Source organism: Crocodylus porosus, unplaced genomic scaffold (genome assembly GCF_001723895.1).
Source record: "Crocodylus porosus isolate Cpor-Errol unplaced genomic scaffold, CroPor_comp1, whole genome shotgun sequence".
NCBI classification, from domain to species: Eukaryota; Metazoa; Chordata; order Crocodylia; family Crocodylidae; genus Crocodylus; species Crocodylus porosus.
The window spans coordinates 5,976,371-5,988,892 of record NW_017728917.1 but is presented as its reverse complement, the minus strand read 5'-3'; the positions used below and the strand labels follow the sequence as shown (position 1 = coordinate 5,988,892).

The 12,522-nt window shown below is 39.5% G+C and overlaps 1 protein-coding gene across 2 annotated transcripts in view; it reads left to right on the top strand.

The window, feature by feature from the left end:
• Positions 1 to 12,522, top strand: part of CNTN6 (contactin 6) — a 218,048-nt gene that overhangs the window by 125,923 nt on the left and 79,603 nt on the right. For both annotated transcript variants that reach the window (XM_019536617.1, XM_019536616.1), the window contains exon 5: positions 2,592 to 2,687. In XM_019536617.1, coding sequence (XP_019392162.1) covers positions 2,592 to 2,687 — 96 coding nt within the window. The remainder of the gene's footprint in view (positions 1 to 2,591; positions 2,688 to 12,522) is intronic.

The following is a 12,522-nucleotide window of genomic DNA, read 5'->3' as shown; positions in this document are numbered from 1 at the left end:
GGAAAATTTGTTCCAAGTTACAAAGTTTCATTTTAACACATGGCTTTCAGCAACCGTGTGGTAAGTCTGAGGACCACCTGTGCAGCTAGTATCTATCAGAGAAACACTGCAAGAGACTCAGATTACAAAGGGGTGCACACCATATACTCTCCTCCATTTCTTCTGTTGACCCCGTGTGCATTCCTTACTCTGTCCCACTCCATTTAGTTCGTATGACCGGATGTTAGGCAAGATACTCGACCACACAAGTAGGACGGAAGCATTTGCCAGACGGGAGTAGTGACTGTGGCTCACTGAAGACCTCTCAGTTCACGCCTCCTTGCTAACTACATGATAAACCCTTATGCTCTCTGGAAACTGTGAAATCCTTCAGAATAACATATGAAAGAGCCCTAAGGGAAGATGAGCAATGGGTCATCTGCATCTTCTCAAAACGGAAAGAATGGCACCATTCAAGTGTGACTGCACCTCGCATTATAGGGTCCGCTGGTGTGTCAAAAGTTACAGGCGGCTGATGAAATCTAAAAGCAGTAGCACAGACGTATGAACTTGAGCTGTCAGGCTCCACAGGCAGCATTGTGTCCGTGTTATGACATTGCTTAAAACCAAACAAGCTATTGCAAGAGTACTGCAGAGCACAGTTCAATTCTAGACGTAGTCCAAAAATCAAACCTTCCTGCTAAGTTTCCTCACTAAAGAAATATTCCAGTGTGGGTATTCATTTTAAAGATCATTGGTTTAGACTTATTCTCTTCTCTGAAAGAACTTATTACATTTTTTTATGAAAGCTTAAGAAAAAAAATCATTTTCAGCAATACCCCAACAGCTCTCTGAGAATGACAGGGTCGACTTCTGGTCATAACCCACTACTTCTGTATCAATCCCAGCATCTCAGCGAGCGGCAAAAATTCAAAATGAAGAGGGCCGCATTTATCCCCTTCAGACATCACCCTGCTCCTAGACGGGCAAGTCCAAATCAGAGCTAATACCACAAAATAAATTTGGACTATTTCTCACAGTAAGAATCAGTAAACTATCACTGGATGCAAATGGCCCGTATTAATCCAGACATTTAACAAACCCATTAAGAGTCCCCTGGCACATAAATTTCCATATGCAATTTTTCAAAGCTTAAAAAAAAAAAAATAGCTTAAAAGGAAAAAATAAGCCAACATGTTATCAATGTTATCAAGCACATAATTTTATTATGCATTTGTTATTAGTTGACACATGAAGCGCTTAATGCTTTGGAGACAGACTCTTTACATAATAGTTAAACAAAAGACAAAAACAAAAAACCCCACAAAAACAGCCATAGAAAATCAAATGCAGCTCTTATTTTCTCAGTGTTCTTGGGGGTGCTGAGTTTAATTTGCCCACAACTACTTACCCAACTAAACTTTCCATGTCTAACAGGACCTAAAAAAAAAGTACTTTTTACAATTTGAGAAGAATACACTTGGACTCCATACCCTTGTGGTAAGCTGAATACAGAAAACATAAATAAAACATGATTATATGAAATTATATGGTATAGCTAGCTTTGGGGTGGTGATATTATTATGGTCCGTTTGATTTTACTGAAACGTTCTTTGAATGAAAAAAAAGCAGGTGACATCCCCTGCCAAATGCACTCTGATGAAAAAATCTCATCGTTTTAATGAGAACTTTTGAAAAAAAAGAAAATAATTGATTTGGGGGTTTTTATTGAAGGTACATCTTGTGTGTTATCTTTTGTCATTGAAATCACATTATTAAAGGGGAACCATACTGAGAAACTTATTACCTGTGCATTTTTAGCAAGCAATGAAATAGTGGGTTGTATTTTCTTCTTCATGTGTATTCATAGCTCCAGTTAAAAGGAAGTGACAAATAGCCATAAAAATTGCACTTACGAGTGGGTTGTAATGCAACTGTCTGTGTTAGCAAGGGGTAACTTTATTAACCATAAAAAATAATGCCCTACTGTCCATTTATTTGTATTCTGTAAATCTCTTCATTTCCTCTTCCCAGACTAATTTCAAGATACCCACTGACTTCTGTATAGCATTTATCAAAAAAACCCTTAGTAGATTAATTTAAAAAGCCCTGCTTTCATGGGCATTGAAGTCTATTTTATTTCTTACTAAAAATCTTCAAGGTGCTTAATAAGGAGCTATAATAAGTCAGCCATGTAGAAAAAAAATGCGGTCTCTATTTGAAAAAAGAGGGGGTGGCAGGGGCCTTTCATTGATATGTAAATTTGAAATATTTGTAAACGTTCAAGCTATACACTTACATTTTGTATTTGATACCAAAAAAGTGACACTCGAGTCATGCACTAATGCTGGAAGGGCTTAGGGAGTAACCTCTCCGTGGACACACTATTCCATCATTTCCCACTGCAAGAACGTGAGGACATTTCTTAATGCACCCAGAACTGGGCATTATTAGAGACAGAATACTAGATATAACATGGCCTCCTGGTCCGAACTGCAATGTCTGGTTTTGCATAGAATTCATTTGACTGAGTAAGGATAGCTACATTGGTCCTATAATTCACCGGGAAGTCTGACTGGTAATAATTAGATTTTGTTTTTTCCCCCCCTAAGATCTTGAAAAATTTGAAACCAAAACGAGAAGCACTGTGTCAGTAAGAGAAGGACAAGGAGTGGTTCTGCTCTGTGGACCTCCATCACACTACGGAGGTATGATGAGAGTCTGAGTGATGTAAATGATTCTGATGTATTCTGGTGCAGCATTTTGTCCAACCAAATGTGGCCTACGCAGCTCAAAAGTGATGGAGACTAGAATATCTAAGGATGCACTAGCCAAAGGTTATTTCGGTTGGGTTTTTTTAAATCACTGTTTTAGATTCCTGGAGGGAACAAATATGTCAAGTATGTTTACTCCCTTACTGCGAAATCATCCAATACAGTCAACGCTTGTAAGATTCGAATCATTAAAAGTTGTCCTCTTAAAATGTATTTGTTACATGTTGATGTTCAGTATGAGGGCTCTCAAACTGGAATCTTTGTAATAAATTAAGCCTGATGCAAGTGCTTGCAGATTTGAGCATAAAGCCATAAAGGGCTTTGTTTGAAGCTTGCATTAGACAAGAGCCAATGAAAATCAAACGCCTAACCCAAATATAAAATCTCCTGAAACCATTTTTTTGTGGGGAGCAGGTGGGGCTAAATGTTTAGGAAAATGAAAGACAACTTTTTTTCCTCTATTGTTTTTTCCTCTGATGGTTTTCTACCCAGTTCCAGCCTTAAATACAAGCATCAAAACATAAGGAGCAGTGTTATCATTTCAGGAATAAAAAAAATGCCAATTAAGAGACCAACAAAAAATGAAGAAAGCAGGTTTTCCCACAAAAATGGAGTAGAGAAGTGCTCATTATGCTTTGAAACGCTTTGTGCTATTATCTAAAGACAGAAAAACTCACCTAAAAAATTGTAAAGGGTATTGTGAATTTTTTTCTGCTTTTCCAGACTGACCAGAATAAGAAGGTAAACTTATTCCATGGGACTTTCAACCCAATATTGAAGATAAAATTGTTTCAAGTTCTCATTTTTATAAAACTATCAAAAATAATAATTCAAACTTGTTTTTCTTATTTGCATTCCTCCAGCGATTAGGACTTGTACACAAAGGCACTGTGTCCTTTTCAATTCTTGAGTCTAGTTTAATCACACACCTTGTTAGGGAGGAAGCAAGGAACAGCTTACTATTCAACTATATTATTTCCTCACAGTAACGTTGGGGTTTGCCTTTCTTAACACCCCGCCACCGTTGTACTTATCGAATTATTTTTAACTAACATGCGTTGTTTCATGCTGGGTGACAAGGGAGCAGGAAACCCAAAGAGTTCAAAGATAATCTGTATCCCTTTAAATAGGATCTGAAGCCAATACCACTTTATTTCAAATCCTTTTTGTTTCTCTGTGTAATAGAGGACAGTAGCTATAGTTAGCAGCCCTTCAGACAGTAAACCATGGGTGAGAGCAGCTCCATTTGTCCTGTTGGTTCCTGTTATTTTTGTTTCATAAGGAATATGAAATCTAATATGGAATTCACTATGCTCCTGGGAACATCTGAGGGGTTAATATATGGGCAACTACTTCCTCCATTGCTCCTGAACTGTGAACCCCATCATCTCTGGGCTCTCCTTTTTTCTTTTTGGTCAACTTGCAGTGCATCCTACCTTTTATAGGACATTTCAAATCCCCATCTTCATCTAAAGGACCTCAACCTTTAGATATCATGCTCTTCTCTCCTTCTCACTGGTGAGATGTACAACCTTCACTGTACTTTCCTCCCTCATCTATATATAAATATTAGCAGGTACCCATACACTTCGAAATTCTGATAGTGGAGATGTTTTTCCTTTTCCTCAGTCCTAGAACCAAGTGCTGTAACCTCTACAGAGACTGTTTTTTGGGAGCTTTTTCCATCCCAGGATTCAAGAGATTGAAGAGGTTTGGAACAGTTTGAGTAATGAACTCCATTGGGTTAGACCTTCAAATCATTTTAAACTTATCCATCATTGAAGTATTCAGGACAATTCCATAGTCTGTGGGCCATACAACTAACTAGATTAGCTTTTAAAAACCCTACAAAGTTTCATCAATGTATTAATACAACGATGAACTAAACCTAGCACAATGGGCAGACTATATGAAATAGCAAAAGTTTGGTCACATCTGCCCCCTCCTCCATGGGAAATGAAGACACAGAACTTGGGACTTATCATATTTTACTCTGTGCTAGCATGAACCCCTCTCTCTGAAATATTTCCTCAATTCTTCTCAAAGAAAACAGAGTTATAAGGTACATTTCATAGTTTCTAGGGTCGGAAGGGACCCTAGAAACTATCAAATCCTCAAGAGAAGGGAAATAGTGATCTATAAAGAGAATACAGTATAATCAGAGAGGTAGAGAAGTCCATCAAATCTTGAGCAGAGGTGAAATTTCAGTTCATTTAGTGTTTACAGCACTATGAAAGGGTATGTAAATCAGGGAGATGAAGTGAAAAGCAGTCCTTAAAAGCAAAGAAAGCTCCAAAGAGAGTCCCTGAGATATACTGATAGGACAGACTGCAGGAGGACACAATTATCCATCCTTAGGTTTGTAGATTATATTTTTCCTCTAGATTCAGAATCAAAGCAAACAGGAGAGTTGGAAACATCCACCAAGGACACAAACAGTTAAAAAGGTGAATCCAACTCCCATTAATTGAACTGACAGGCTGATATCCGTGAACAAATGCCTCTGCCATAGTGTTTTATAAACTGGAGATATGAGCTGCTGACCAATGGGCATGAAAAAAAAAAGTTATCTAAAATAATAAGCCTCAGGAGAACGGAAACTCAGTTCCTTTCCTTTTGTCATCCATAAACACTGCAATTGTGTTCCAAAAATTATATGCCTGGGGATGAAGACTTAGGTGTGAACTATGGTACATGGAGGCTGTGTTGAATTTCAGAATGCTAAGCCAGTGAAACACTTCCATTTCTACAGAAAAGGTTTTTGTGAAGCCCCCTCCTCTGACACCGAAGAGAGAAGGACTTACTAATTTTAGGCCTGGCATAGTTCACATCGAATTCTATGCAAGGAAAGTATGGCAGGCAAGATTTGGCCCTTAACACAGAAAGAGCTAGTTAACCATCAGATTGCTCTCTGTTTAACAATCTTGGAAACTATACTAGGTCAGAGAAAATGAAATAATAATAATAAAAAAAAACCCTACACCTTCCATGTCTGTCAAATTTCATTCATTTTGAGAAATACAGACATTTAGACTTTTAAACCTTTATTATAAAATGATTAAAACAACAAAGATTTAAATGCAAAACTGCGCAAGTGTGCCTCCTTCACCCCCCAGCGGCTAAGCATGAAACACTGCTCTGTAAGGTACACCCAAATCAATGGAGATTGAATCCCTGTAATGCCCTTCCTGGGGTTGCACTGAGGATTAGCGGTCTGTCTTCCCTCATGCAGTATATCCCATCGGTAGCCCAGCACAATGCAAACTGAGCCACATTTTCTTGCAAGATTACATGTCTGAACTCAAAAAAGATACATAGCAATACGCGGAGGAGTTGCAGGGTGTCACTGGAGTCAGTCCGAGTGAGCTGGATTCTGCAGCTTTTTGGAGTTGCCATCTTGGCTTCGCCCAGCAGGAATCTGGCCAGACAGATCAGGCTTCCCTTGGCCATTTGGTACATAGATAGAGAAGATGCACATGGTCCTGCAAAAGTCCAAGTCCAATGCACCAAACAGGCTGCTGAGGGTAGCAAATAACGGCTGCAGCTGAGGCACTCCAGGAAGGCATGGAAGAGAGTCTTCTGCATCTCTTCCCTGCAAAAAGGGTAGGCTGTCATCACAGATGGGTCTAAATGGTAGCTATGGCCAAGGCCCCATGAAGCAGCCACCACTGGAGGTCACCAGTTCTTTTGACAATGGACAGCTTTGATAGGACTTACTCTGGTGTTGATGCTAAGCACTGCTTCCATGTTGGGCAGGCAACAAGGGCACGGGCAGGACACACTTTGACTGTCCCCCCCCCCCCACACACACACGACAGGAGATCCCACCAGTGTTCTTGTGCCGAATGCTCAGGGATGCCAGGGTACTAGGCTCGCTGTCCACAGCTGGAGAAATAGGCAGTGATGACAGGGGTCTGGCTAGTGAGCGGCCATCAGGAGCTTGTGTGCAGAGGTGGTCCTCCAAGGCAGCAAAACACATCTACGAGGAGTGCAGCTTTCACTTTGTCTACTTTACTTCAAGCCTCCTGGCTAAAAGTGCAGGCACAGCTGGTTGGCCAGGGCTTTTACTGGGAGCCAGGCTAAATGTTTTGCATTGAGGAGGTGGATCAGCTTGATGATATGAAACTGGACCAAGAAGGCAATGAGGCTTCCAGGGGTGAGATTTGGTGCCCGCGGCTGCAAGGCCGGGTTATGAAACAAGGGCTCTGCAGCACCTCTGGAAGTCACAGGTCCCAGCTCTTCTTTGGTTCCTACCAAAAAGGATGGTTGTTTCTACAGGCTGTAGTCTGTAAACTAACTATCAAAGAAAATATGTTAGAACTAAAGTAACTCAAGCTCCAGTTCTGAGGTTAATATTATTTATAGCATCAATGCCTTAGAGCCCTAATTATGGAGCAAGACCTCAGTGTGCAAGGCACTACACAAAAGAACACAGTCCTTACTCTCAGGTTGCCTCAATTTGCCACTGCTGACACCTTTCATGCTGCCTAATAGCTCACAAATGTAACAGTAATGGCATCTAAAGTCTACCCAGAGTCTCTGCTGCTCTGCCCCAGCTCTCATTACAAAGATAGGTTTATCATTAGATTTTAGCTAATCATTTTCATCTTCCGAAAAGAGCAAATGAATCCTTTAAGCTATGGGAGAGCCTGGAAATGGGGATTGTTAATTTGTTGCTACTCAGCATAGGCCATTTAAATAAAACCTACGGTGTAATTCCATTTTCTGATTTTCGTTTATTTTTTTTTTAAATGAACAAAGGGTTTTCTGCTTTGTTCTATACAAAACTCTTACAGTTCATACCATGAAATATTGGAGTGCTCATGTATTTTCAGTATGATATTCCCCATCTCATCAATAGGATTAACACTGTATTAGCTAACAGCGGGAAGAGAAAGCAACCATTGTAAGTGGAGTCCTAGATATACTACCCGAGGAGTTCCCCGAGGTATTTACAGCCCAGTTCAATAGAAGCAACTAGCAAAAGAATATAAGTGTGTAGGAAAAAATTAAAGCTATGTATGCATGTATGTGTGTAGGAAATACTGATTTCTTACGCTGCAGAAGATCTTCCAAAGAAACATGAAGACACCTCATTCAACTTTGGAAATTTTCTGCTCTTTCTTTCCTCTCCTGTGCTACTAAGTAGGAGCCCAAAAAAGCAGGAGGGGAAAGGAGATAAAGTTTCAGACAAAGTTCTAGGGCCCCATTCATATCAGGTCCCTGGAGGAATAAAAATTATATTACTAGGAACATGGCCAGCTCTTGAGAGCGTGATCTGCCTGCTCAAATTCCTGCTGGGCCAAGGCAAGAAAGGTACCTGAAAAAAACTAAATGCATTTACTCTAGAAAGTGCATCTTTCCCCTGCTCTCTGCCTGACTTATTTCACTGAAGTTTTTTTTAAAAAAAAAAAAAAAGGGGGGGGGGGAGCATCATAAACAGCAAGCCCATCATACTTCTCAGCACATAGCCCTTCTTTATTTTACAATCCTCTTCAGTGTGAATTTATATACCCAGTCTTCCTCCTTCCCCTCACCTCCCTAAGGAGAGTCAGCTGCCTGTTATTAGTGCAGCTCATTAACATTCTCTAGAAGCTGCAGCTTCTAAATTAACTCTGCTGGTTAACAAGGTTCAGGAGTGACTGATTGTCTTGGGAAGCCTTGTAATGCTAGCCCTGCCACAGTCTCTGGGAGAACTCTTAAACTGTTAGGTTAATTGGTAACTTTGTGCTATTTTAAAAGAAACAAGAAGGGAAAAGCAAGGAGTCGAAGGATCTTTCCTTTTCCCAGGTTCTGCATGAAGTAAAGACAAAGTTCTGAAATTATTCAGCAATGCAAATTGAGACCGGTAGTTCATATAAGAATGATGTGGCTCAAAAAGCTGTTGTCTAATCCGAGCAAACACACACAGGAAAACGTGGATGTTGGCATTTCTGATTAGCGAAGATGTTTTTGTTGTTGTTTCAGCAAGAGCAACTGTTACTTTGTCATGATCTAAAACGTAGGCGGAGAAAAGTAGTTGGGTGTGTTAGTCTGTAAGGTGCAACTCTACCCTGCTTTCTGCCTGTCTTCAGACTAACTCAGAGAAGCATACACTTTCACCAGCAACAACTGCAAAAGTGCTTACCCTGTCCTATACCCTGGACAGTTTACACTGGTGGAGTTTTACCCCTCACTGGGTTTGGGATAACTTCACCTAATCTGGTGAAAAATTATTTCAGCTCACAGACTTGTTTCCTTTATCAACTATATATTGCAGTGATGTAATACTAATTATACCAAAGGAAAAACTGTGTCTGTCTCTGCTACATAGTTTTAACTATATTGATATAATACACTAATATATATAGTCCTTTGCCATGATAGGGACTTAAGGGACTCTGTCTGCTTAAGGGAATCTGCCCAGACTGCCATATCACTGTTATTAGAAAGGATACATGAATATGTACTTGGTGTTCCAGGCTACAGATATGGGTAATCAGCAGTAAATATGTAATAAGCACTACTTATTACACAGTAGCCAACCAAAATAAAAAAAATTGTATCAATTTTCTAAGATTGCCTGAGAGGCTGATGCCGAAGAGTTAAGTCACTTAGGAGGGAAGTTAAACATTTCACAAGAAATTTTACTTTAAACACAAAATGTGTCTGTGTGCATACATGTGTGTACACACAAATGTATACACGTATGTGCATGTGTGTATACATGTGTGCATAATACATATCTACACACACATGCATAAGTGAGATGTGTACATGTATGTGTGGGTACATATGCATGTACACTCATATATGTATATGCATAATTAAACGTTTGCATGCACATGTGTGTACTATGCATATATACATACACGTGTATACGCACACAGAGATGTCACTGTGGAATTTTAGCAAAATAAATTCTAAAATCCCTGTTTTTCAATCATTCTCTCTTGGCACACATAGCCATACCATGCTTTCCAAGTATAAAATAGCCAAAAGGTTAGCATGATTTTTAAATTTTATTTAATTGTATTTTAATTTATTTTGTGTAACCTACGGGTATATGTACTTTCTGTTCCTGCCACAACTTTGGAATGAGCCCAGCTTGCATAATAGGTGTTTTGCTTCAGAAAACTCTCACTGGAACCTTATTGTACTTACCTGTTTCAGGCCCGTAGCATCCATTGATGGCAGACAGGGGATTGCACACCCGGACCTGTATATAGCTTCATTGACTTCAGTGCAATCAATTGCAGGATATGAACTAAGAACGGGGAGACTGCCCTTTGACCCCTGCTAATATAGACGCCTACAGTGTGTCCAACATCTAGTGCATGTTTTTCTTTCCAGAAAAGGAATGAACCTTTTTACAGAGTTTGTGTTATTTAAAAAATACAAATGAATTGTTTCCCTCAGTTTTTAAGTCACTCAAATGCTTAGGGTTAGAGGTGCTTTTGTTTTTATTTTGTTATATTTAATGTGATCTTAACACATCCAGAAAGAGCTGTGTAATCAGATGGCTGTTTACAGCATTTTTGGAGGGCATTAGAAAGCAAGGGTAATACTCCCATTTTTAGAGAGCAAAATAATAATATTGCCTGCAAGGAATTTCGAAAGGGCTCCCTTTTCCCTGAAATATACAATCCCCTTGTGAATCCTGCCACAATTACCTAAATGCTTTACTTTTTCTAAAGTATTACTAGGTATCAGCTACTGCCAAGGAGAATAATGGAGTAAATAGATTAACAGATCCCTCTCCTAACTTCAGAAGTTTCGTTTCATTTTTCATTTCCTGGGAGAAGCGATCGTTGCAGAGGGAAAATCTCAGGTGTGCAGTTCTCCAAACAAGAAAAGGAAATAAAATTAAAAAATATATCTACTCTCATCACGGCTGATGACTAACGTGTGTACCCTGACCTGTTACACTGTACTACTTTCACAGCGGTGCCTGGAATTCAATAATTCGGAGACAATTCTGACACTGTCACAGATACTCTGGTAACAAGAAGTGTGATTCACACTGCTGTGTTTTTCAGATGTCCTGAAGTTAAGCGCAGGACAAAACAGATAGTAGTGACTTTTTTGCCCTTCAGTGAAAAACTTGCATATTCTCAGTTTCCCGGCACTTCATTTGCACTGGATTTCATTAGCCAAGATAATGTCAGCCATCTTCTCTGCATGTTTAGTGCTCTTCCAAACCACTCCTATCTCCTTGTTCAATGTCATCCTAACCAGATGCTTCACTCGGTTCCTGATAGCAATATAAATGAAGGAAACCCTAAAAGGGGCAGACACGGTCCCTACACATGTTCCTTTCAATAATTCATTCATTTAATGACTCTCCTTTCATTGTGATTTACCCATGGTGGGATGAAAGGAGAGCTCATTGTACAAGTCCTAGTAGCTTAACTGTAGAAGAAAAGGTAAAATATTAACAGATATAATTGCCCGGGACAAAATGTAAAAGCAGCTTCTAAACATGAGCCTAATCTTGTGTCGCACCACAAAGGAGCGTGAGGTTGAGGTCCCAAGTTTGGTTCTTGGCTCTCTATAGATGTGATCTGACTCCTGCTGAAGTCAATTAAAATTAAGGTTTCAACTGGCATTGGTGAACTGAATTAGGCTCTTGGCAAGTGGGGCCTCGGCGTAGGTGACAACGAACCTTCAGTTAGGTGACTGAGAAAAAAAATAGATTGTGAAATTAAAGGCATGTAGTTTCTTCCAGTTAAATTAAATGGAAAACCTCATCAATAGGCGCTAGGACAGGAGTGGAACATAGACATGAAAAGAGATTTAGGCAGGTGCTTGACAACTGAAGCCAACTGGGAAGTTGGCTTCAGCGAAAGGGGAGCCAACTCTCTTTCGCTGATCCGATCCATTAGGCAATAAGATTGACCTCATTGAAAAGTCCTGTGTAGCATGAAGACAGCAGATAGCCAGATGGATGGTTTGACAGAGGCTTACTAGGTTTCTATAGAGTTTTTCTTGTATCACATAGAATTGCCCTCTTTCTTTTGAACTATATTATTGTATCCCTGCAGCAAGGATACTCTTTTCCATTTCATTCTGCGGGATGGTTTCAAACACTGATATAGGCATTAGTTCAGTGTCCTGTCAGAGGCATAACATTCATAATAGTCATAGTACTATAGCATCATGGTAGGATATTGTTTTTGTACAGTATGAGAACTGTAAGTCACTGAGCTTACTGTACTATCTGCTGTATTTCAGAAAGTAGTCCGGGTTTCTCTTGACAAACGTAATAACCTGTCATCTAAACACTAACCAAGTTCAACTCTAAGAAGGGCAATTATATTAAGAAAAAAGAGGTAAAAGGGGGGGAAAGACTAAGAAAGCCTGAGTCTTGTAGTTGCATTGCTCATGAAAATCTACCCCCACATATTTCTAAGTATTGCATTATTTTATAAATTGCTGTATGCTCTGTGTTTATTGTATATCAAAATAGCCAAGCATAATGGCTAGCAGTAAAACAGAATCTACAGCAGGATTTAGCCAAGTATGGAAAGTGTTTTTGATCGTTCCCTGGAGACATGTCATTTCTAATTATAGTCCTATAATGTTGGAGGGTGACAACGTAAAACTCCACAGAACTACTGGAGTTTACAGACTTATTATCATGCCGCACTGAAGCCGTCACAGAAAAACATAAATAATGTTTTTAAAATGGGATTGATGATGGCGGAAAATGTGTAGAAATGAAACTGTTGGCAGAACGCTGCTGGCTTATGAATTATACATTTAATTAAGAAAAGCTTAAACTGGTAGA